General features: G+C 31.1%; 2 protein-coding genes across 2 annotated transcripts in view; both read left to right on the top strand.

Moving 5' to 3' along the window:
- Window positions 1–235: 235 nt before the first annotated feature.
- LOC123011801 lies at window positions 236–3,943 on the top strand. The gene is made up of 8 exons (XM_044409437.1): window positions 236–353; window positions 547–621; window positions 678–1,424; window positions 1,475–1,704; window positions 2,641–2,710; window positions 2,758–3,129; window positions 3,179–3,553; window positions 3,602–3,943. Exons 2-8 carry the CDS (start codon window positions 564–566, stop codon window positions 3,856–3,858), a joined length of 2,109 nt encoding a protein of 702 aa, XP_044265372.1. The 5' UTR covers window positions 236–353; window positions 547–563; the 3' UTR covers window positions 3,859–3,943.
- A 5,966-nt stretch (window positions 3,944–9,909) lies between these two features.
- LOC123011800 overlaps window positions 9,910–27,688 on the top strand; it is a 34,930-nt gene continuing 17,151 nt past the window's right edge. Inside the window, exon 1 of the mRNA XM_044409436.1 lies at window positions 9,910–10,186. The gene's annotated coding sequence lies outside the window, so the exon portion shown is untranslated. The remainder of the gene's footprint in view (window positions 10,187–27,688) is intronic.

The raw sequence follows: 27,688 nt of genomic DNA, 5'->3' as shown, positions 1-27,688 counted from the left end.
TATTTACCATTTTATTATTTATTGTTTACGTATACCTACCCAAAATTAGAACCTATTCATATCTCAAAAAATGAGTTTTTAATAAAACTGCAACAAAATAAGTAATTATTTTTAATTTTTACTGCTTGTATGCTTGTACTGATTATTTGCTATAAATAAAAGTGTTTATTTAAATTTTTATACCTATCAATTCGAATGAAATATTAAAGTGCGCCAATATTATAAATGGAAATTATTTTTGTAAGAAAAAAAGTGATAAAAACTAAGAACCTCTGATAGTGGGAAGTGGATTTATGATACCCGAATTTCGTCTCCAAAATTTATTTTAATGTGTGTTTTCTGTTAGAGACGTTGTAAGTGCTGGCAAAACTAAGTTTGTTTTAAATCTTATAAAAATAATAGTTAATGAATAAATACTTGGCCAGGCAACTAGTAGTTTATCTCAATGTCATTGGTTTTAATTTTTTATTTCATTTAAATTAGATTAATAAACTTTTTACAGTTTTTTGTAGTGTGTATACCTACCTAATTAGATTTTTGTTTCAGTATTTGTTTAAATCAAAATGCAAAGACCACCGTTTTTACTTTTACTATTATTCCTAGCAGTTTTTTCTCCACGTGGTAAGTCTAAAATTAGATTTTTTTTAAGAAATATTACATTTTTAACAAATTCTTAGACACAAAAGCGGAAATTGAAGAACGTTTTAAAGAAGATTTTTACAAAATCTACAAACATACCGCCATTGAAGCCAAGGACATCACCAACGAACATATAACACCCGATAAGATTACATATTTTTTATTCACGAAAAACGATCCTGAAAATTATGTTGAGTTAGACGCATCAAAACCTGAACAATTAGCCAAGAAAAATGTTCCCATTGTTTTCATTATTCACGGCTGGCTTGAAAAAAGGGAGAAGGACTGGTACGAAGACTTGAAAAATGCATTTTTGACGAGGAATAAAGAATATCATGTCGTGCAAGTCGACTGGTCAGATCCTGCTCATCAGTTATACACCGTTTCATCTTGGAACACAAAAGATGTCGGAAAATTCATCGGAGAGTTCATAGTCGGCTTGCACAAAAACCATTCAGTTCCTCTTGAAAACATCTTGGTCGTTGGCCATTCACTAGGAGGCCAAATTTCTGGATTTATTGGCAAGAAAGTGAAAGAACTAACTGGAAAAAAATTGAAGCGGATTGTGGCTCTAGATCCTGCTGGCCCTTTCTTCGTCAGCAGACCAGAAGAGGAACGATTGAACAAAAACGACGCTGAAGTCGTCCACGTTATTCACACCAATGGAGGAACTTTCGGATTTGAGAAGCCTTGTGGTACTATCGACTTTTTTCCAAATGGGGGCAGCTCACAACCTGGTTGCAAGAAAATCGATATTACGGACCCAAAGACTATCGCTGATCCAGGTTTGGTAATTTTGCGACTTATAAATAGGTTATTTAATCATGTTTTCCAGTAATTTGCGACCACCAAAGAAGCTGGGGGTACTTCATCGATGCAGTCAAAAGCCCTGACGACTTTATAGCTACAAGGTGTGCCAGTTATGATAAATTCAAGTCGACACAGTGCGAGGATGAAAATACTTCGATGGGAGACTTGAAAACAAGGAAGACAGGAGAATTTTATCTAGAAACAAACGAGGAGAAACCCTTTAAGGCTAAGCAACGTAAAGAGTTTAGAAAAAATGTCGAATTATAAGTCGAGTAGGTAATTGTGTTCCAATTGTCAAGTTTATGAAATTTTTAAAAGTTAATAAAGCATGTACAAATTAAAGAGCATTTTTATTATTCTATCCATTTTTTGAATAAATATTCAGAGTGATTTAAAAGTGTCGGACCATCTCTTGAGTAGTGACAAAAGACATCCAACTGAGTTAAAAGTTCCTATGACAAAAAATGTTTGAAATTGACAGTTCTCAAAAAAAGACTAGAAACAAAAATCTGTATTCACTTTTATGCTTAGTTGAAAGTCATATATCAACAATCGGGTGTTGGTCCGACACTTTTGAATCACCCTGTATATCATTAAAAAGGCAATTAGTATATATTTATTTTGCACCGTATATTTTGTTAATCACATAATTTTAAGTACATTTATCATTTTCTAAACAATAATTATTCTATGGTACTAGACGCTATTAATAAATTTATCCATTATCAGAAGACTCTGTATTTGGTTGAAGAAGTAATCTCGAATACGTTTACAAAAACATCGATCGATAAAGGTTGTTTGCTTTGAATTTTGTTTAGGCAGAAACAGAGACCCGGTAAGCCTTGATTTTAGTTTTAATTACATTTTGATTAGAAAGCTAAATTACAAATTACAGAGATAAAAATCATCAAGTATTGTGCATAAATTATTTTTAGATTCTACTACTAATTAGCAATTGTAATACCTAATTTTTTTATCACAATCAGTTATGATTTCCCATGTTTACCTACCTGTTATTCGCGGTTTGTGCGTATTAATGTGATTTTTATTCTAGGTATCACAGCTTTGGTATTATTAAGTGTTATAATTGGGCTCCTTCAGTTGTAACAAGTAACGACTAGTTTATTACCTTGATGACCTTCTAAATCTTCTTTATTATAAACTCTCGAATAGTCAAATTTACATTTATAGTTCCAACTCTGCCCGAAAATGAAAGAAAAAATCTTCAGTTTTGTCATTCTGATAATTATTTGTCTTCACAGTAAGTGTTACAAAGTTACATAAAAATAATAATTATTAATATTTCAGACACGAAAGCGGATATTGAAGATCGTTTCAAGGAAGATTTTTTCAAAATTTACAAACACACAGCTATCGAAGCAAAAGAGATCACCAACGAACATGTGACTCCTGATAAGATAAAATATTTCCTATTTACCAAAAATCATCCCGAAAATTATACGGAAATTGATCCATCAAGTCCTGAAGAACTTGCAGAAGCTAAAGTTCCGCTTGTTTTTATCATACATGGCTGGACTGAAAATAGGGAAAGAGAGTGGTACGAAGATCTAAAAAATGCTTTTTTGACAAGAAAAGAAGATTATTATGTCGTTCAAGTCGATTGGTCGGATCCAGCTGATCAAATTTATACAATTTCGTCCTGGAACACCAAGGATGTTGGTGAGTTTAAATTTTTAATTAATACAATAAAACACTCAGTGTTTTTAAGGCCACATTATTGGAGAATTTATTGTTGGTCTGCATAAAAACTATTCAGTGCCTCTTGAGAACATTTTACTCGTTGGTCATTCTTTGGGTGGTCAAGTTTCCGGTTTTGTCGGGAAAAAAGTGCAAGAACTAACCGGCAACAAATTACCACGAATTATAGCTTTGGATCCTGCAGGACCTCTTTTTATTAGCAGACCTGACGAAGAACGTCTTAATAAAAATGACGCGGAAGTTGTCCATGTAATTCACACTGACGGTGGTACTTTTGGGTTCAAATCGTCATGTGGTACCATTGATTTCTATCCAAACGGGGGTAATTCGCAACCAGGATGCACCAGGATAGATTTACTAGACATTAAAAGTGTTGCCGAGCCAAGTACGATGTTTAAGTATTAAAAAAAAAAATTACATTTTTTTATTGTAGTAACATGTGACCATCATAGAAGCTGGCAATACTTTATTGAAGCTGTTCTAAACCCGAACGAATTTTTAGCTACAAAATGTGACGGTTATACAAAATTCAAAACAGGTTTGTGTGAGAAAGAAGAAGTGCCGATGGGTGATTTGCAAACTAAGAAAACAGGAGATTTTTATTTAGAGACAAATAAGGAAAAACCATACGCCAAAAGACGACGAGGTTTGGGAGTAGGAAGTGTTTTGTCTTCGTTAAAAGTGTTTTAAGAACCTGTTAGTATTTTTATTTGTGTTTCAATTCAGGATATTATCACAGTTTTTTATACTTATAAATAAATAATGTTAATATTCACAGTGTTTATTATTCCGAATCTCTCTCCCGACATAAATATTTCAACAGGTACTTACTATTTAATATTCATTTACTTGTTTTCCTAATCAAAAAGGAAGCAAATTTATTGCTCCGGATGGTCTTTTATCCGGTTAGTGTAGAACAAGATTTAATTGAATTATGTGTAATTATACAATTAACATAATTGTCAGTTTTTTAGATGTGTTGTTTTTCTTAGATATTAAGAAGTAAAATAGAAAATAGGTATCACTTTAATTTATTCTCCTAATAAGATAATGTTTTTTACTTACATCATAAGTTTCGTATACAAATTTAACTATTATTAAAGACACGCACTTTTTCAGACAATTTCATAAAAACCTGTTCGAAAATTGAGTGGAAATTTTTGATGCCAATTTAACCTTGATTTGTTGTAGTTTTATTATTTATCAACCTTAAGATCATGTTTTTCCCAACATTACAATAAATGTGTTTCTTTAGTATTAAATAGTTAGAGTTTTGAATCTTGTGCATGCATAAAAAGATTGTTAATTACATAAATTACTTAAGTACCTACAACAATTTTAAACTCATTTTTTTTCTCAACACCAATCTATTTGATGCCATATTACAAACTTAAAAATAAGCATTAATTTATGGTATATTTAATTAGAATTTTACTTAAAATTAAAAAAAATCATATATTGTTTAAGGATTTTGGATATTATTTTATATTTTTTAAATGAACTATTTTACCTGTAATCTGTGATATTTTAATTAAATTAAATAAGTATAATATATAATAAAAACATATACTTCTACTTTCCTAGTTCTCACTTGTGCTTTTACCTTGCTTTTCAACGTTTTGTGGATGATGTTATTGTTTAATTAAAATAAGAGAACATTTATGATACCTACCACTATGCGTTACACTGAATATATGGTTGCCTAGTTTATTGAAAGTCTTAATTGTAAAGGTTTGTTTTCTTTGAGGTTGTTGCTTCAACGGCCAGCTGGTCGCATTGGTAGTAATAGCTTTACAACCACCTTCATTAAATCCCTCATAAAGTAGTTTGGTAAGTCAAAACCATAAAATTGAAGCAAATATTGTAGACGGATTTTAGTGTACACTATAGTGTACTCATTCAACGATAGAACATTGTGTTTAAGAAATAAATACGTATTAAATAATAGCTCATAAAAGTTAATTATGTATATTTTTTATGTATTTAATTTATTACAATTATGTCTATTTTATAAATTAAATAAAAATGGTTGAATAAACAGGATGTTCCGTTTTTATTGTTACAAATTTAAACAGGTGATAGAATATTCCATTTTAAGATAAAAGTTTCCTATGAACATGTATCGAAAAATATTTCATAAGGGAGCTACATCCTCTGAAATGGGTGCATCTTTTAATGGATTTTTTCCAATATTTCAGAAACCATTGTAGATAACATTACAAAATTTGGTACAACTGATAATCTTTATACACTCAAACGAATTCACAGGTAAAATGTCAAAATTTTTACTCAGGGGCGTCCTAAACTGGAGGGTTTAGGGTAAAAAGTATCCTAACTTTTTTGGCTGTTGGTTCTTACCACTTTCAGCCACAAAATTTTAAATTCCACAGTTTTTCACGAAAAAGAGGTCTCTTGGGTTTTTTAGATACAACTTACCTTTTTGAATAAAATCAGTTTACAATTTGTCTTACAGACCATACAAAAGATAGAAATTAAAAATTAAATTTCTTTTACCGTTTAAGACGCCCGTGAGTAAAAATTTCGACAACTGATCTTTGAATTCGTTTAGGTGTTGAAAGGTTATCGGCTGTACCAACTTTTGTAATTTAATCTGTTCTGCAATAGTGGGAAATCTTCATTAAAAAACGCATCTCTTTAGGGGGTGTAGCTCGCTTACATAACATTTTTTGATAGATGTTTATAGAAAACTTTTGTCTTAAAACTGAATATTCTATCACCTGTTTAAATTTGTAACAATAAAAATGGAACACCCTGTATTTATTTAAATTGTATAGGAAAATATTTAATTATAACACAATATGGCACTTTATAATAAACTAATCAATTTCAACTATTAGTTGTAAAAAATGTAACAAGTGCATAAGAAAAAAATTATTGTGTTTCAAAATACGTTAAGAATCCCTGTCTAGCTACGTAGAACCTACCTAATGCTAATGAAAAGTTAAAACTACTTACTTATACATAATAAGTAATTATTATTTAGAGACGTGAAGTGATCTTTTTTTATATTGCTTTTGCTCATGTTTCAAGGTGTTATTAAATTACTTTCACATGAGCTGATTTGGATAATCCTGAAAACATATTATATTTCTCTCAAGATGATACTTTGAAAATAAATATTATCGCGTTTGTTTAGCATCTTTTTGTAGAAAGATAACTGATTTTTCTATTTTTAGTTTAAGAAACTCAGGAACTGGATAAGTATTTTATAAGACCAAAGAAAAAATTATAGGTAACGGTGTAACGGTGTAAATACATAATGTGATTTTATTTGTAATCTATTACAAAAATTTTGAAAATATGCTTCAGAAAATAAAACTCACTCAAACACAATCAGATTTTTACTAACAATGTCTTCTATTCTATACACTATACACTATAGTCTACAAACAATAAGATGTTTAATGTACCTTTAATCAAATTATTATTTTTATGTTAACTTACCTTTAATTAAACAAAAATAATTGTTAAATTTTTCTATCACATCACACTTTTTTTGTTACAGACGATAATTTTCCTGCGTTCTGCCTCCGATTTAAAATTTATTTAAATTCAAATTGTTGCAAAATTATTACTATATGGATCTAAATAGGTCTTAAAAACATTTTATTCGCATTTGGACTTCTTTTCTAAAAATTTAGGGAGCATGAGTGACAAACAAGACGAGCGTTTTCATTAAGATCTGAAGGGTTTTCAAAGATCGACATGAAGGTTTTTAGGATGATAATATGTTAGTAGATTACTGTTGGATTGCTGTAAAGAAAACTGATCCAAAAAGTATAATAAAACCAAGTAAAATAACCCACTTTTAATATGTTTTTTGGCGGTTTTTGTATTTTTGTTAATTACATATTTCTTAAACGTAACGTGGTGGACTTTTTTAAATAGTTTTTCAGTTGAACTCAGTGCCTCAAAATCTATAAGAAATTAACTTTCAGCTAAGGTATAAAAATCGTGTAAACTAGTGTAATTTTTTTTCTGCGTTTTAAATTCCATCACACTTTTTTTTAACTTTTCTTTCTACTTACAGATTTGCTCTTTTCAGATAAAGCAAAAACAACACTTGCTGTTAAAGTGTTACTTTATCTACTCAAAAGAGTTTTTAAAGAAATAGTCTGCTGTAGAAAAAAAGTATTTCCTTTACTTTTTGTAACTAGTTTTACTACTACTAGTTCTATTTTGATTTTTGAAAGCTGTAGATAAAGAACCTTAAAAGTCAAGTCAAGCTAAAAATGTTTTTTTCTTTGCAGTTTTGGCGTAAAATCAAAGGTAAAAATTTTTTTCCTCTTGTGAACTCAATTCGGGAACATCCTGTATACTTGCAAAATACATTTCTTAAGTAAATTTATGTATTTGTAATTTGACAATTGGAGCAAGTTTGTTTATTAAAATCACAATATTGAAGTAATTTTCACAAAAAGACAATTTTTGGGGTCCGGACCAACAGGGTTTTACCTGCTCTCCAACTAGTTAGTCTGAAACGCTATTGTGACAAAGCGCAGCCCGAGTACAAAGTTAGACTGGTGAATAGTTTTTCTTCGTGAGGAGCTCAGAAGGCAACTTTAAGAATTTATTAAAAAAAAAACTATTCGACAAAAAACAATTTTATTTAATTAGAGGTCATTTTTATGTCATAATCTGTAAGTAAAAAAAATTATAGTGGGTTGTAATTAGAAAGAAATTTTTGCTAAGCTTAAAAGATAAAATAAATTTCGAAAAACTTTATTGTTGAAAAACGATCACATTTTAATAGTGTATACTTTCCACTTCACTAGTGATTTTTTTTGTACAGTAATTAGTTTAAGCAGAAAACGTTTGGTTCCATACTTGTTATTCACCCGGTACGTGTACATACGTACAGTCGACTGTACATACGTACAGTCGAACAAAATGAAAATGACGCCTCAATAAACCAGCCCCTAGCCGAGCCTTCTAATCGCAAACAGGCAGGGTGGGAAATTATCGGATGCAAACTTGACGTAGTTTCAAGATAAATTTCTTTATGAGCCGGTTTACATGAAAATTGAAATTTAATTGAAAATTTAATTCAGAATTAAACTAATTCGAATTAAGTTGCTATTTATTTTGCATTAAAGATTAAGTTAAATGAAAATGGAATTTTTTTAATCCAAAATTTAACAAAACATTTCTTGAAGAAAATTATGCATTAATTAAACATTGACGAACAAACAAATCATTATTTCATATTTTCAAAATAAAATTATTTTATAAATCAATTAAAATACAAAGTGATCCACAATGACTGAATATGTTGGCAATCTTGACAAAAAAAATGTATTAATAATAATTTGTTTTTTTTTTGTAAATTGTAAATTTCATCTTATTAATGCATAATTTTTTTTATGAAATGATTTTTGTTAAATTGTGTATTTATAAAACTAAACATTTTTATTAATTTAAAAATATTACAATTATCAAAAAATAAATTTTAAACTTTCTTCGCAAATAAATAACGGTTTGATTCATTTGTTGTTTTACATAAAATCAAGTTTAAAATAGAGAAAGCCTATTTCGTTCAAAAATTATGTTAATTAATTTTATGTTGAAAAAACAGTTAAAGAAAATATTAAGTGATAATGATTTGTTTTTTTTTTGTCAATGTCATTATTAATGCATAATTTTCTTTAAGAAATGGTTTGTTAAATTTTTTATTAAAAAATTTTAATATTTCCATTTAATTAATTTGACGTGTGTAAATGCAAAATGAATGGCAACTTAATTCGAATTAATTTAATTCTGAATTAAATTTTCATTTCGCTTTCTGTAAACCGGCTTCTAAGGGAATTTAGCTTGAAACTACGTCAAGTTTGCAATCCGATAATTTACAACCCCGCCTGCTTGCGGTTATAAGGGTCGGCATCCAGCAGGAGCTGGTTTATTGAGGCGTCATTTTCATTTTGTTCGACTGTACATACGTATATGTGTACATACATACATATAAAAAGCTATGCCCTAAAATTTTCTTTCTATTAATTATAATCAAAATTATTTAGTGTCGACTGTCGAATGTCGATGCTCATATTTTACACGGTGCTAATAAATAAAACAAAGCCGGGTAAATGCGCCAAATGGACCAATTTTACACAAATGAGGCCACTAGGGTAGTAAATAACCTATAGGTAAAAACTTGTCTTGCATCACTGTTCACTGTCAAAGCCGCATCAAAAAATAAATAGTGTAAGACGGTTAAAGAACATTATATTTGCGAGAATTATTTCATGATATAGTTTTCATGCGTAATTTGCTATATTACGTTGAGCGATAATTGAAGCTTATTCTCGCTCTTTATTAAGCTGGGAATAAAATGACCAGCACGTGATAGTATTGCGTGTCATAATCACTTTAATAATCATTGTAGTTTAATTTTTTCTATTGGTTTGATTTCGAAATGGTGAAGATATCCATATTTCGAATAAAGGTGCCTATCCCAACGCCCCATAATAATTTCATTACCATGTAAACCTCCGTATTGTTTGCGTCTTAAAAATGGCCATAATAAAGTTAGCCGCATGTAGGAAGATGTATGTAAATGTTGTACCCTGTTATTTACGCAACTCAATGGATAATGCATTCAAAAAGATGAATCGTGGGTGTATGACCCTATTGTTGGTGGTTAAGTCGCGACCACGCTTGCGCGTTTCACCGCCGCGACATGCAATACCAAGATTCAGTTTCAAATGTTTATTTCGGTCGCGACTGTCTCTGGAGCGAGAACGTGCCACCCACGCACCACCATCCGCACCTGCTCTTTTTTTCCACCGATATTCTAACAAAATGTAGGGATTTTCGAAATCCCTGCTCTGATCCCGTCGGGAAATCGAATAAATTGTGGGATTTTCGAAAATCTTACAGGAAACTCTTTGTGTGCACTTCCGGAAACTTTGGTGTCGTGATTTTTGTGCCACCAGCGGTAACCGGAAAGAGGAAGCATGTTTTGCATAGTACTCGGTTATGGTGTGAAGCTACATAATTAAAGGTCAGTTTTCATACTTTTTCATTCAGCGTAACCAAATGAAAAATCTGAATAATGACCGAAAAGCACGTCCGCTAATTTCATACAAGAACGACCAAAAATTGCTTTGGGACCACCTCCAATTTCCGATGGAAAGCAAATTACAGAAAATAAAGTTTTAAAAGTTTGTTGACTTGGAATCAAAGTTTCGAACACCTACAGAAAGGTTTAAGTCAACTTTCCTTAATGAAAATGTATTTGAATTTTATACCCTACTTTTTTTAATTACATACATCAGAGAAAATTATTCCTGTGGGACTACTACTGCACTTAATTATCTCATTGTTTTTGGGGTTTCTTCTTCTAGATTGCTACTTAAAAAGTGAAACTAGTTAAATCTTATAGAATTACAAATTACATCCATGAGGTTAACCCCTTTGAGCGAAAACTTTAAAAAGTCGATAGTATCTAAGAGGATGCAATGTAATTTTCACGATGTGCGTTTTTTTTTTGTAAACACATAGTAGGTATGTATGTACATACATACAATAGTTGCAATTGAAATTAACATCTGTATTGTAAATTTAGTTAAAAAATTTTAAGCAATAGGAGTAGTAAGTACCTCTAATGTAGGAAAGAAATCTATTACCTTTACTAAAAATATTTATATTTTCCCTGTGGAGGACCTAAGTGTTAAAAGTGTATCTTGAAAGTAAATAAAAATTTAAGTAAGATGAAAGCTTAAACGAAATAATATCTTTATGTACTTTTATTACGGAAATGTCAATAAAACCTTCTCAGACAATATTGACTTTTTCTTTTTAATAAAAAAAATAACACGTATCGAGGTGTTTCACGTGATGACCGAGTTCTTTTATCTTTTCCTCAAATCGAATAACGAAAGATCCCGAAAGTATTAAGTCTCCCCAGAATAAGAAATTTGTTCAAGCTGCAATAAATTGATTTGAGTTATACGTGAAATACATAACATCTAAAAATTCGACTTAGCAAACCGATTTAACTTATAATTTGACGCTAAGCTCGATATATCAATCATATAAGTGCACTTTAGGGTTGACAATTCTAAATTATCTCTACAACTTTGTTGTCAGGGGAGTTGATAAATTACATTTGCAATTACTGAAGAATAAATTACAAAGGCTTTTGTCACGTTTGAACAAAACCCATTTGGGATTTATCTGTAATAGAGACTCTTGCGATCAATTATGTTTTGATGTTTTGCAACAAGAAGATTCAGTTGGCGAGCGGAAATTAATAGTTTTTATTTATTTTCAAACTTGAAAGAAATACAAATATGTCGATTGCAACCACTGACATTGATTCAAACTAGTTTGTAATTATCTTCACTGTAGAATTTCGAAATCTGCGTTTGTGCTTTATATTGTATCTAAAACAGGTGCAGTATGTTACATAAATAATGACAGCCTGTCTCGTATTGCCCATATTAAATACGGATCTGAGTTATGTTTTCGTGTGTGATACAAGAGTTGGAACTATCTGGTAGTGATAAGAGCAAACCCATACGGGTTGGTAGTCATTAAATAGTGCATATACAGAAGGAAATAGTCGCATGTGAGCAGTGCAGTTAATCAAGCACTTAATAAGTTATGTGGTGATTTATAGACCTTCTTGGAAAATAATTACGCGTTCCAATTAGAAGAATGGGGATTGTGGAAGTTATAAATAATATACCAACTATACCATTAAGGTACAGTGAAGATCAATACATCGAATCCTGTCGGAATTAATGGAGGTGAACTGATTTTGCCATTAGGATCAAACTTGAATAGTGGGGCTTCATATTCTGCCAATTATCACATTATTAGAAAACGATCGAAAATCAATAACACTCATGATTAAGAACACGCAAGAAGACTCTTTACTTTAGTAGAATAAGATAATGCAGAGTTGTTAAAAATAAATTTCATGTAGTGAAAATTCATATAAAGTCTGTTCTTTTTTTAAATGGAAATGCCAAACAGTCTTAGCGTTGGCACCACTAGTAAATTCATTTATAATTTTAATAAAGGAAGTTGGCAGTTCCGGCTTTTTAAATTAATTTGAAAACAATGTCATTAAACGTCAGCACAAAAAATCGTCTTTTTATAAGAAAAGTTAGAGATGAAACACCAAAAAAGAAACAAATTTGGTACCGCTAACAGTTTTTAGAAATTTGGAAACGAATAGTTTGCAAGCAGGAAGTTAGAAAAAGGGCTCCGATAAAATGTAGACGCAATTTGTAATGCAGGTTTGCTAATCATTCTTAATTTTTAGCAAGAAACTGACAAGAATACAAAATAAACATCAATGAGAAAAAGCCTCGGAAAGAACGCAATTAAATTAGTGACTTGTGCATCGTTTTTGAGGAACGAGTTGAAAAAGTAACAATTTTGAAACTAAAGCTGAAGAAGAATTTATAAAACGCATCAACTTTGAGCTCATTTCAATAAATTACACAAAACTTATTGGCGATCTTCATAAACCTTGCTTGTCTTGTCTTTGTAGCAAGAACCTCATTTTTGTCCACAACACTGTATGTACTTACTTGTGGTGTGTTTCTATCAAAATTATTAACACTGAATTCTGTCTTTACACCTTAATGATGTCTGTCCTTAGGTATTTAATTACAGCGCTTTCAAGCTTTCAAGGAGCAAACAGGCACACAAGATTCATAAAAGTCAAAATTTTGACAACAATTTGAACACATAACCATATTTTTTTTACCAAAATTTCTAGGGACAAAAACAAAGAGCAAACAAAATTTGTGGCTATGGAGACTGCTACCAATTTTTTCACCAAAATTTTGACTTGGTAATTTCCATTAAAAAAAAAAACAAACTGTAGGTACTCGTATTTAATAATTCGTTACCAAGGCTTTAAAAATTCCAGCTTCTCTGCAAAATATAAATGTGCTGTCTGAATAATCTAATTCATAACTAAATTAATATTTCAGTTAATTATTGTATGCAATTATAAGAAAAAATAGAACTCGTATCTTACATTAAGCATAAAATTTCATTTTGTAATGAAAACCACGTTTATCTTTTTTAATTCTAATTCTAATAAAAATATTAAATGTTATTTTAAAAGATATAACAAACAGTTGGAAGCAATATTTTGCTTAAAAAAACAAATCAAAAACGATGAGTTAATTAGAATTGTATTTCACTGAAATATGTTTTTTGACCACGTTTCAAAAGCAACTTCATTTATTGTTCTATATTTTTTTTAAGTTGTTACATTAACAAATAAAATTTTTATGCATTAGTGCAAATTTTATATTTTAAATGGATTTAATAAAATTCCAGATTATTATTGTTTAGTAAATTAATCATCATAGTACCTACATACAATTACATTTTCTTTTGAATAATAATAATAGTGGTTAAAATTCTAATTTTTAGCACAGTTTGAATTATGACACAGTTTGGGTGGTAAAGTGTAAACTTGGATCGCTTGTAAATCCACGTTGCCGAGCCTCAGGGCTTAGAAATGCATTTTGCGCCATTATTTTAATTTTAGTAGTAACCTAAAAGATATACGATCATAATTTATTGTTTCTCTAGGAAAGTTTTATCTATTTTTGTCGGAAACCTTTGAATGGTGAAAGAAAAAAAAACAATTTATTATAAGTAGTTTAATGAAGTTTTGCGCAATGTAAAGAATAGTGAGTGACTCTTGATCGTGAGTACGATTTCTTCTCACGTACTTAAAGTTTTCATCGTAAAAGATTCAGCTGATTGTAAAGTTCATGATTTCTTTCGAGTTAACAGCAAGGAATAGTTGGTTTTTCTAATTGTTATTGCCATCACGCTGTTTCCAACTTCTGCTGCAGTGAAGATTAATTGGTGCAGTTTGTGTCTAAATGCAGCTAATGAAATAATTTATTGGAGAGGCTTTTAAATGAATGGAATTTAAGCAAGATGTGTTAACTAAATTTTCATTAGTTTGGGTGTGAATTTAAAGATCCAAGTGGAATGCAGTCTTAAATGTAGGGACTGATGGTAGATGCCGATTAGTAAGTAATAGTTCCGTACTACTTGCCATAAAGATAAAGGAAAAATGTCTAAACTGGACCAATTATTACCTGTTTTAAAAGTGACAAGATCACACATCCTCTAAGCATTGTCTTATAAATTTCTCTTATGTTCAGAATGTAGCGTTATTTATTTGTATGTAGGTAAAGAACTATTGGATGTTTTTTTCACGAAATATAACAGTCTGTTCTATATTTCTCGGTCAACTATATCGAAAACATTGTTGTTTTGCCTTTGGGAATTTTATATGCATGCGTTGTGGCCAAGGGTATTTGGCAATAAGAGAAAATATGTTGAGTGGGTTGTACCTTCAATAAAAATTTACAAGGAAAAAGAAATAAATGTCGATATGTTTAAAAATATTTTGCTTTTCATATGAGTATAAGCTTATACAAATTTTTGTTTATTTTTATTGCTAATTAAAAAGTTTTGGTTTTGCAAATTAAGTAACCTTTTGTAACATGTGCTTTGTTTGATGTAGCCAATGTTGCAGTTTAGTTAATTAGATTTTCATATCTGTGTATCTATGTAGTTCATGCATATAGTTACAACTGTTGCTTTTTTGTTTCAGCAATGAAATTAAAACGAAATTATAATAAGCGCAAATTACCTAAAACTTCTATCATGTAAATTAAGTTTGAAAACAGTTTTTTAAATCAAACTTTAACATTGATATGATTTTACGGTTTCACTGTCTTATTTTTTAGTTTGCCCAAACGGCTTATATAACTTCGTAGGTGTTATCAGCTCTGTATGCACAAGACTCGGAAATCTCTTTGACTCCACCACTAAATTACGATCTATCTTGTTCAGTGATCTAAAATTAAAATGACCCGGAATGAATTTTCCCTAGTAAAGGACCCCCTGGGGTGATTTTAGAACCGGTCTAATATTCGGACTGTCTTCAGGACTGGCATAATATTGTGGGGTTAAAGGCAGCACTCCTGACTCCATCATTCCGATTTATTACTTTATTACATTTCGCATTATGTATTTAGTTCTGTGCCAATCTTTAATAAACTGAAATTAATTTGAAACTTTGGTGCATAAATTGTCTTAAATAATAATGTCTGATCCCGGAGTTGCGATCTTGTTTTACACCAGTGCAAATAATGAGGCGGCTAATTTAACTTAGGCAACTAATTACAACCGGTCCATTGGTATTCAGCTGGTAGAGTGTGAAAATCTCTTGTGGAAACCCAATGAGACGGTGCTGTTTAATAATGACTAACTACATTTATAGTTCTCAAATAAATTGATTGATGCGGATCTTGAAGAAGAATTTTTATATTCAGTTTGTAATTTATATAAGGTTAATAAATAATTGCTTTACTTAAAATGAGAGAGAGGAACAAATTAAAAAGAATTCTCTGGAGATATTTGCTCTTTTCGTTAGAAATACTATTTATAATTGCAAAAAGGCTGATTTTGCCTAAAATTTAACATTTTACTGATCACTAGTCTCTGATATATCTAAATCTGGCCATGACAATAGCTTGTTTCAAATTTACATACCAGTCTATTATGCACACTAAAATGTATTCTAGCTTAAAATTCTATTTTCAGGTGGGTGTATTGGCACTTTACATCTTTATCATTTTTGTCCATTTTGTTCATTCTAGCAGTGAATTTGAAAACATCTTAGTTACACGTTACGTAAACGAAACTGGTTTAAGTCATTCTGTAATTTATATCTAGTGTTTAATAATTTTAATTGATGTTAGCATGCGCTTGTAATTTTCGCGATAACTACTTTTAACGTGCCAATATGTAAAAGATGTTTCCTTTACGTACAGATACAGCTGATACGACTAAGAGCTTTAGGCAATATGCTGGTCATTATTGTCTTATCTAAAGTGAAACGGCTTCCTGAATTTATTTTCTTACACTTAAACAACAAACTATTAAAAGTTTGCAACTTTTCCGACACTCACAATTTTCATTTAATCTGAAGAAGAGTTTACCTACTCTAAACAACAAAATTAGAATTTTAACAGCATTCTGTGGCACTTTATTATTCAGAGCCACTGGTTTAAATACCTCCTGGTTATAGATCTTGTACTTTCTGTTTGACTAATATTGTTATCCAAATCCAGTTGTGTAGATGTCATATGTAAATTATGGACGAAGGCAAGGAGAACAGTTACTGTTTGATTTGTTGGCGATTTTAAAATGTAAAGTCTCGATTTATTTTTTTCTCTCCCACTTAATATTTCTCTTTTATTTAAATTCACAAATAAATGTATTTACTTACTGAGAGACATTAAAATATAACAATGATGCTGTTATACTCGCTTTTATTGTTTTTACAATGCGAAGATAAATATTTCTCTTATTTCTGACTTTTTACATCCGGCCTTTGGGCGGTGGCCATTTATGGCTGATTATTACAACAGAGTGTGAAGAAAGACGTTTGTTCCACTTTCAATAAACGTGGATGTGACCGGTTGGGTTTAGATGAATGGATTCATTGAAAAAATTGACGAAATATTCATTCAAGATGTCAAAAATAGAAAAACAGGTGGGAAAAGTATTTGCATAAACAGAAAATTGAAAATTGTACATTCGAGTCATATTTTTAGGAAGTTAGTAATATAGAGTTTTGAACTGATTTTGATCTATCACTGGAATATGAGGACAGTCCTAAATTCATACATTCCAGTGGTTTGTAGGTTTGGTTATTCATTTTGATATGTATTATTGTCATTTTTAATACAACATAATTACTGCATTGTCAACAGAATATGGAATAATGGTACGGTGGTTAATAGGGAGTGATTCTCCAACTTTTAATTTAATTATATGCATGCATATTTGGGATACAAATACAAATGATTTTAACCAAATTTCTGTATGACAAAATTTAATTCTTGTTTTAAATGGATATTTAACTAATATAGAATTTTTTAATTAAAAATATTTTTTTTTTATAAAACTTTCAAATTGCCTATTTTAATTGAACGAGTTAGTTCCGAGCCTTTTTTTCGAAGTCACAGGTGATTGAAATATATTTTGGAAATAAAGTGTTTCGTGATTTATTTATTCAACAAATGTCTACCAATATTACAATATTCTCTTTTGAGGATTTTGAGCAAAGTAGGAACCAATGTTTAATAAGTAATAATTTCCAGAAACTGTTTTCACAAAAGATAATCATACAAAAGCTTATACTTATTCATGCAATGTTACAACATCAGGGTACAAGAAAATAGTAAAATATGCGGTGACTCTTATTGCCTCATAAGAAAAATTTATGCAACGTTTAGTATCGTGTTATCATTACGACGCTGACTTTATTATACGAAAAGATTACCAGTACAAAGCTTCTTTTTATTATTATTTTACATAGTCAAGAGTACTGTAGAATAAACTGTGTTTTGTAATGAGTATTTATTACATTTTAAACTACGTGACTTTATTTCCAATATGTGTACGAATATTTCTCCTTTTTGAAGTGAAGACGTGTTGGTCTCATTTATTTTTAACACTTTTTTTTGCTCCTTATTCTTTGAACTTCTCAAATATCGAGCAAGTTTGTCACTTTAAATTAAGCAAACTGGAGTTTCCACCGAAATATGGTCGAGTTTTCACAAAAGAAACTAGTTAAAACTAGAAGCACCATTTAACTCTGTCATTACCATTAATTAATTTGCATGAAATAAATAACCTTAGCATACCTAATTCGCTTGCACTACACCTGTACCTAATTGATAAATGTTACCTACTGCAAGACATTGAAAAATATACACCTTTGCTGGAAATACTTTTAAAAACTAGTACCAGAAGGTTTATGAATGAAAAAAATTAATATTCCGAGATCGCTATCTGTGGAATATAATATTGTTTACAAGATTTATTGGTCGATAATTATCTCCAATATTTGCATAAATATTTTCACATTGTTGTTTTTATTTTTTCTTCATGTTCGATTATTATTTTTAACATTGCTCCGTAAGCAATTTTACGGTAATACATCGGAGAAAAATCCTTAAATACAATCTAGTTAATTAATTTAAAGAGGAAACAACGACAAACTTATCTCGAAATCTCATCACTTGGCATAATCCACGAATTAATGAGCCATAAAAGTGCGGTGTTTTGACACAAAGTGCCGATCAAAAAACGGCCCATAGTGTGAAATATTTACGCACAAACTGAGACGATCCAAGGAAAATATTCGTTTGACCACGGCACGTTTCACAATTTCAGAAAATTAAAAACTTAATTAAGTATTCATCGAGTGGCTGTGTTGAGATTGAATGGAAAGCCGGTTCTTGCGTACAATTTACATTAGGGCGTTTTTTTCGCGGTCGAAACGTGGGCCTGATGTGTGGGATGAGCGTCAGAACACTCCTAGTTCAAATATGTTGTATTATGTGCATTTGAAAGAGATAAAACTCCATCTAAATATACTACCTCTCACTCGCCTCTTACCTGAATAAAACGGCCCCTCTGCTCTTGATCGTCGAATGGTTCGTTTCATTAACGAAAGTCGACCTATTTTGGGAGAAAACCGTCTAATAAAGTGAAATAATTACGCAATGATTAAATCTCTACAGGTGGGAATCAGGATTATTCTTAGAGCTTGAGAGCAATGACTCTTGCAGATGCACCCTTCGAAATTTGTTAATGAATATTCTCGACTTGACACTATCGAGATATCTTATGAGGTTATCGTTACAACAACGCCTATCTAATCATAATCCCGTTTCGAAGCACAAGGCTCATAATAAGGTTACTTATCAAAAATGGAAGACTTTTCCTTGTACACGACACCTTGTTAGCGTTGGTTCATTCAAATCTGTCAGTGGTCGCACACTAATTAGTTTCACCTTTAAAATTTTAACATGGAGCTGTGGGCTTAAAAATGTCACAAAAAAGACGATTTAACTGCCGTATCACTTTCATGGTCTTCATTCTTGACGATGCACTCGTGTAATGCATAAAATTTGTTAACTAACTCGTTTAAATTTTAAACAAAACAAACTTTTGCAAAGGTAAACATACTTTCAAAAACAGAATGGGAAGATGCAAAGTTAACAAAAGCTTTAAAGTTGCAAACTTTTATTAAAACTGATACAATGGAAATTTATTTTTGTAATCCTCAAATGTTTAATTAAATATATAAAGTTCTTATGTTGGAGAAACCGACATTTTGCCGAATAAATTAAATTATAACAAAAATAATAAAAAAATGGATAATCAGAATCAATCATTGAAACAGAATTAAAAAATTAACGAATTAACTAAAAAAATATATGTAGAGCTGATTAACAGAAAGCAAATTAATCAATTAATATTTTAATTCAAAATAAAACTAATTCTTCGGATTTTGTGTCACGATTTTTTTTATAACTTTATTTTATTCTTTTTAGTCGAAAATTGAAAATTGATTTTTTAATTTTGTCTCGTCTATTTATTGTTAACAATTTTTTTTGTTTCTAAAAATTTTGTGAGAATTTTTTCCGTTCTCTTTTTAAGATAGAATGTATGCATGTACATAAATAATCATGTAGTTATTTCATATTTAGAATATTTACAAGGCTATTGATTTTGAATATGATTTTGAAAAGTAATGAATGTAATTTTTTTTAGTTACAAAACTAATACACAACTGTAAACAATTCGTTAATTGACATTTGAATAAGACTAAGAGAAGGATATGCCTAACGCTTGTCTTTGCATGTTTAACTTACACGAATCAAGTCAATAACAATCAATAATAAATAAATCTATTGGGAGGTTGTACTCAATTGTGGTATAAATTTATCATCGGGTTTTAGCTTACGAATAAGGTTACACGTAAATATGTGAGACATATCAGTGGAAATTATAATTTTCTATTATAGATGATACACTGGACCATTCGCCTATTTTTATATCTACTTTTATTCTGTGTATTTCCGCCACAGTTTTCAGAAAATAGAATGTGAAATTTTCAGTTAGTCCTTCACATATTTAGCATTTTGAGCAGCTTTAGTGTCGTAGCGTGAGCGATATTTTAAAATTTTGATCTCCACCAGCGAAACTGCTGAAACATTTAAAATCTCCATGAGTATCTGAGTTTTTCTGTACAAATGATGAATGATTTATGAAGTGTCAAGAATGTAAAAAGTATCAGTTTTTTTTCTTGTTTCAGGTACTTAGTCGGAGTTGTAATTTCAGGGGTTTACTGTCTGACGAAGCAAATTGCTGTGAAAAGTCGGCTGCATTCAGGTGATTTATATGTAAAACTATGAGTAACGAGGTACATTAGCGTAGTGGGAACTGATACAAACCCATGTGGGCACACTAGTTGCGGCAGTGGGCCGCAAGAACAGTTTATTGTAACCTTATGTTTCGAACAGCTTCGGAATGAATGAAATTGTCTGGCTTGCTCACTCCAAAAAAAAACAAAGTAACTCGGATGCAAACAATCCTACGCCGATCCTGTCTTAATTTTTTATTTATTGCATTTTCCTTCTAATTCATATTATTGTAAAGTTTGGCAATCTAACCCGGAATTAAATTTCGGGGCCTTTTACGTCAAAACCACAGAATTTGATTGAATCAATTATCTTATTATGACTGCAGAATATTAAACTCGTTACATCAAAGTGATGAGGTTTGTGATGAGTCTGTACCTCCTTTGGGATGTTAAGAAACTTGCCAAGTTTTGACCAGTTTTTAAAACTTATTAGGTACTTTTCAGGTGAACAAAAAATTACAATTAGGATTACATTATTCATGCAAATAAAGTGGTAAAATGTGGAAGGATAAATTATTCTGGAAATTGGCATTTGTACGGATCTTACAGTTACATTGAGGTATTTTTTTCATTGAAAATTAATTATATGTTTGGAGGTGTCGTGGGAATAATCGAAACTTTCCAAGAAACTGAAATATATTCATGGGCCTACAAATTGATATGCGGTAGATGCAAAATTAACATAATGCGTTGGAATCGTAAATTTCAAAATTAAAATTTTTATCGTAAATTTTAGATATTACCTGAGGCAAAAATAAACACTATTTGGTATAATTCAATTTATACAAATTTAAGTGAAAGTTCAATAATTTACAAGCATTTAAATAAATAGTTTCTTCTGATTATCCATAAAATACAACTGCTTTGATGCACGCGGTCTTCTAGGAATTCCTAAGATTTGTGTGGAAATTAGATAAACAGAAAAAATGGAAAGTTATCTAATAAAAATAAAGCAGAAGTGTCCATCTGGAATTACCATTGATTCTCGTTCTTCTAATAAGTCTTGAAACAAAATAAGGAAAAAATAGCTACTTTCTACCCAAAGATGGGTTTGAAAAGCCTAATTGAAGATATTTAATTGTATTTAGAACAGTCTAGCTATACCAGTTTAGGATTGTAAGAACAATGACTAATTACCCACGCATTTAGGTAATACCTAGAAATTCTATAAAAGACAGTTAATAGTTGTTATTTTTTATTATTTATTTAGTAGTATTTTTTCATAATAAAAATGATTTATTTTTATTGATAATAAAATATTACATATTTCAATAAGATACTTATTAGATAATGTTGGTACAGAGGCTTCCGTGTGGAAAAATTACAGAAAGAAAACTTTTTCCAGCTTTGATACATTTTCATTAACTTACCATTGTAACATATGTTGTTGCTCTTGTTTTCATTTGATTAAAAATTTGGACCACAATAACAGTAAGTAACTCGTTGTTTATCAAATCAAATGTTACATTCTTAATATAAAGCTTTAAGATTTTCTGTAAAACACCAAAAATGTTACGAACCAAATATCCATTTTGTGCACGTAAGAGAGTTAAATAATAAAATTACTAAGTTACATTATGTGATATGTGTGTTTGATGAAGTGGAAATATTCGCTTAGTTTCTTTCTTTCTCTTGGTGCTTTATAGATATTAAGCGACACATTTTGTACCACTTCCGAGATAATCTTTTTAATATTTTACTCGGTTTGTGCGGCTATTACGCTGAATTCTCGTCCACACTAACATCACCAAATCACTAAAGCCCTTTAGTTTTTTAGTTTATTATAAATGTAGTTAAAACTACTTAAACACCTGTTTATATTCGCAGTAACTAATTACATGATGATGATTACTATTAAAATAATATTATACTGCCATTTTTATATTTTTATCCTTTCTTTGATATTTTAATATTATGCAGGATATCTTAAAAGAACTTAAAAACAACCTTTAGCAATATTTCTGGCAATATTTCTATAGAGTTCTCTTTTTGTTAGCAATTCTCTTTCTGCTTTTGCACTAAACTTACGTTGGATGTATGATGTGTTCTTATTTTTGTTTATCACAATTTTGGTTGTAATACTTTCTAAATATCATAAATAATTCAATTCTTCCACGCCATAATTGTTGGGTAATATCAGGTCCTGATTCATTTGATTGGTTTAACTTTAGTGTCAAGTAATTTCTAAGAATAGTTAAGCAATAAAAAATAATAACTTGTTTTTCCTAACGGAACTATCAGTTTTTCTCGTAAATTTTCGACACTTTTACACAGCATAAAAATGTGATTCCAAATTTCGGAATTCCATTAAGTCTCTTTGGAGTGGCTGAGCACGGACGATACATCAAATTTCTCAATAAAAATGTGCATAGATAAGAAAATTTAGAAAACAACGTATGCATAATATTCTGCTCTACAAGAATATTTTCTTAAATTCATAACCCCACATAAATTTCAGCCTCTGGTCAATTTAACTGGGTTTTTCATGTTGTAATTTATGTTGTGGTTTTTGATCGATAAGGGAAGGAAACGCTGTTTTAATAATTAATTAGCTTGATGACGGTAAGAACAAATACGTATGTGTGACTGTTATTGGCAGTGCTCTTTGTTGAATTTAGCTTGAGATGGAAGTGTGTATTTAAAATGTAGTACGGGACTTCATGTCTAATGAGAGAAGGAATTTGAAGCATAATAAGGTTTATGCAAATGGCTGGTAATTATCCTCCTTATCTGTTTTCGGAGCTGTTGGAGTGTGTGCGCAACATCAATCATTGATGTGAGGAGGAAAAAAATTACGAAATCGTCCTGCCCACGAACATTTAAATTTCATCGTAGCGACAAAACATATGTTAATATGGCAAAACGACATATGTCATACCAGTTTCAAAAACAATAGGACATAAATCTGATATTTTTTCATATTCATGTTAATTTGGATGGCCGATTTATTATTCATCTGCTGAACTGATTGAAATAAGAAAAAGTAAAACGCAAGCATCCATCTAGCAAATATTTCGACATAAATCCGGCCCTGGCTGACGTCAAATATCGTATTAATTCCATTTAGCTGCCGATCGACAGAATAAAATAAATCTAACCGAATACAATGCATAATCTATAATTCATATGGAATAGCAAAAACTCCCTCGTTACTGTACAGATTTATATCCGTTTCAGTTCGCCCACCACAGTAGAAGAAGATGGAACAAAATATAACAACATAACTCCCGCCCAAGAACAATCCAACCTCGAACTTTTTTAACGTTATAATTTCGACCAAGAAGTTATTTACTTGTATCGCGCATTTCAAAAGGCTTTTTACCCGACTTAATTTATTTGGATTTCTTTTAAATGGTCGGGAGAATTTATTATATCTTCCGATCAATATGGTGGAGATTGGGATCTCGTTGGTGATGTGATCTGCGATACTGCTTGAAGCTAACGCTGCGAATTTTTATTGACGTTTTATCGATATTTAATGGTCTAATTAGTGAAAGGATTATGCTGGTCGGCTTGCAACTCATCCTTCTTCGGCGGCACAAAAGTAAAACCAAATTTTATTCGAAGTCAATAAAATGAAGTGGATGGTTTCAAAACGCAATTACACCGACCTATTAAAATTTTCGCCTTTCACAAAATAACACAATAATGGGACTCGTTTTATTTTACCTTCAAATTGAACTGTCGTCTCAAAATTACACCCACATCTTGTAAAATTCCGCGCGCTAAAATTTGCATAGGACCGAATGAAAACCTGTACAAAAGTCTTATAAACAGTTAAATTAAAACCCCCTTGAAATATTTCATCGAATAATTATGTCGCATTAATCTTTTGACGCTTTTACAACCTGAATAATTTTGCCCCAAATCATTTTTAAGCCTAATAAGTCATAATCTGATTTGGGCCAAGTGCATGCACATACCTGACCATTTTACAGTCATAACAACTCATTTTTATGTTACCAAATAAATTCAAAGTTAAAGGTGCAGTTAATAGCATTTTTAATTTCAAATTATTTTTAATTTATACGTGACAAAATTACGATCAGAGATATTTTTTTGCATGTAGATGAAACTTTGCAATAAGGTTCGTATCTCAGTGTTTTATCCCTGGTGCAGCTGCATTTGTTCCTTGTCGTTATTGCGTTGGTATTTTGTCGGTGTCACTTTAACAGCATCCAAAAATCCATTAAATGCGTTCCCAGAAGCGGCGGTCGTTATCGAATACTGTCTTTGAAAAATGCACCGAGTCCCTAAAATGTACCCACATCCTCAGCAGGATCAATTCTCTTATTGTCCAATTTCCTGTCACTTAAAACCTACTATTTCCGCACCCACCGCCGATAACATCCAAGTTTCCATTGTTCTCCGAACTGCAGGACACCCGATATGTAGTTCCTGCTCTAGCAGCTGGTCTGCCCTGCTTGCAGCTAACCACGGTAACACGTGAGGAGCAGGAGTTTATTCAACGACACACGTCGGTCTCGGCTGTATTTGGACATGTCTCAGGGGCCGGTAATCGAACTGAACGAAGAAACGATAAGAAATCGCATACTGCAAGAACTCGATATATGCGAGACCTGCTCGAACAGTTGCTACTACCGAGAGGAATCGTAATGGGGCTTTTGTGTCGACGTTGCGACGGAAGACGGCCGGAAAACTGGATATTTCGTTCAAAACCTCGCTGAAGGCACTCACCTGGAGAGTATTTTATTCTTATCTCTTTTTGTTACACGTCAAAGGTGAATTTTAAAAGAGATTCTGGATTTTTTCACTAAAGATTGCTACTTTTCATTAATAAATTGAGAGCAGCTGTGGCACGATTCGGAACCAATGGTTTCACCTATTTTTACAAAATATGTTGGGGTGGGGACTTTTTCGCAGCAAGATAATAGGAAAAATCAGGAAGTGGGGTCATAGAAGCCATTGGAAATATATGTAAGCAGGAAAAAGGAAACTTTTGTCAGACCCTTATTTTCTTTTACTGGTATTTATAGACGAAGGAAAAAATAAAAATGCGCTATAGCGATTACTACTGATTTAATGAATTGAGTAAAAGCTGCCGTTTTCAATCATGTTCAAACACGTACTTAGAACGGATAAATTTTTGTGCTTCATACGCTATTTTACAACCTATATTATTGCAGTTGAATATTGATTAGAATTGACTTACACATATTCTAGACTGACAGGTGTTAGAATTTTAAAATGCAAATGACCAGTGACAATCTAAGCCTGTTTGAATAAAATATCAAACATGCAGATGTATGGAAAAGATCCAACAATTTATAGTTCAAAAAGTTGTTATAATTTAAAGTAAACTTAATAATGCTAAATTTCTAAAATTTTAATTTTTTTTAACTAAACTCGTATATTTTAAAATAAATAAAAAAGTCACGAGTGTTAACATAATAACACACACTTCATAAATGTTAATAAAGGTATAAAATTGAAAACAAAAGGGAGATACTACAGTAACATTAAAAAACAAATAAGTAGTAAAAAAAAATTGCAATTGCTAAAATTTATTAATTTGTTTAAACGTAATTAATAATAATTTTGTAATTTGTCTCGTTTGAAGCAGAGTATCAGAGTGTAGGCACATCATCATAAATTAAGTCACATCTTTCTGAACTATTAATTAAAGTTTTCATTAATAAACTCATCACATCTTTGCAAACATGTTGTGGAGTAATGTCATCCCAGTTGATATTCATGTTATACCACTGTTATTCGAGTATTCGCCCATTTTTTATCCACATTTCTTACCTCTATTTATCTTTAATTTATGACTCTAACATAGAGCATTTCAAATCATGTATAAAATAGACAATGATGTAACATCTCTTATATAACGTAATTTTCTTGACTGATATTGTTGTTGATGAACTAACTCGTATGTAGGTATACAAGTTTGTCAAAAATGTCAAATATTCTTATTGTATAATCATAAAACAGTATAAACTAATATTGTCAGATACGCGTGTCCGTTTTTTCGAGTCATGGTTAAGTGATTCACCTTGTATATTATTTGAATAGTTGCATGTCTGCTGCAGATTTTATTGTCGAGTTCTTTACATGAAACGTTGCTGTGATTCATTTATGTTCCTTCGACAGCTGAAAGCTTCGCATTTGAATCCGGTCCCGGATCAATTAATCATTAAAATTACATCATTTTTGCTCCATAAGTAATTTATCCCATGTCCCAAGCAACAAGCAACACATTCATGAACCACGACAGTCATCCTATTGCCATCAGCATGACAAACGCTTGTGTCCCAGTAACAATGACATTGTCGACATTGTTACCAAATCGTAGAAATACTCCGGTCAACATCCAATTTATATTTAGAGGACCAGAATGGAGAATGCGACTTTAACACCGCTTTAAACATGAGAATAAGTTGTAATCAAGGAATCCGAAAAAATCAGAGCTACCTGCTGCGAGAAGTGTCCACAATAAATTTTTTCGTAAGTGAAGCCGATCGAGAATTTGGACCACCCACAGATCGGACGGTGTCTTTAAAAAATCTCAACGGATTTAAAAGCCAAGCACGCAGAACGGCGCCACGACCAGCGCCAACCGGAAAAAAGCGTTTTCCCTCAAACACGTCGTTACGCTTTTCAATCATTTAAATTGAATAATATTTGAAGTAGCTCTTGAATGATCATAGTTATTGGCGCGAAGCTATTTGATTCCGGTAAAACCGTACCCGAGTCATATCTTTACGCCTGCAAACAACCTAATTCGTGGTGTTATGGCGAGATTTCCGGTACCGGATACACAGACCACGTTTCCTAAACTTTTAGTGCTGTGATGAAGGCGGCTTTGAATACAGCCTTGTCATTCAAACGAGTTGAATTGCAGATCCAAAGTCGCAAGACGCTCGGAATGGGTTACCGGGATTGCATTTCAAATACCTCGTTATTTGTAACAAGGCCAGTCCAAATGTGCCGCGTTTGACCATCGCTGAAAAAGGTTTTGCTGAAAAACTCAACGAGCAGCTGGTGGAAATAGCTCTTGAACTGGCTCTTCTTTTACAAATAAATTATTTTTAACGATTCAATTTTTGTGTAAATAAAATTAGTTCTGTATATTCAGAAAAAGATGGTCATTATTAAATTAAATTTTATAATCCTTATAATTTTTAAACCACTGGAATCATTTTTTTATACGTACAAGTAAAAAATTTTTAAGACAAACCTTAAAGCAAAGAAAAT

This window comes from Tribolium madens, unplaced genomic scaffold, assembly GCF_015345945.1.
Source record: "Tribolium madens isolate multiple individuals breed KSU strain unplaced genomic scaffold, Tmad_KSU_1.1 Scaffold_91;HRSCAF=231;Tcas5.2_LG7, whole genome shotgun sequence".
Taxonomy (NCBI): Eukaryota; Metazoa; Arthropoda; class Insecta; order Coleoptera; family Tenebrionidae; genus Tribolium; species Tribolium madens.
This window is presented reverse-complemented; position numbering and strand designations above follow the sequence as displayed.

What these genes read in the sequence shown, in the direction of transcription:
- LOC123011801 (XM_044409437.1), top strand. Translation starts at nt 564, where the DNA reads ATGCAAAGACCACCGTTTTTACTTTTACTATTATTCCTAGCAGTTTTT. An exon ending in GTAAAGAGTTTAGAAAAAAT is followed by an intron (nt 1,705 to 2,640) that starts GTCGAATTATAA and finishes TTACATTTATAG; the next exon opens with TTCCAACTCTGCCCGAAAAT. An exon ending in GATAATTATTTGTCTTCACA is followed by an intron (nt 2,711 to 2,757) that starts GTAAGTGTTACA and finishes TTAATATTTCAG; the next exon opens with ACACGAAAGCGGATATTGAA.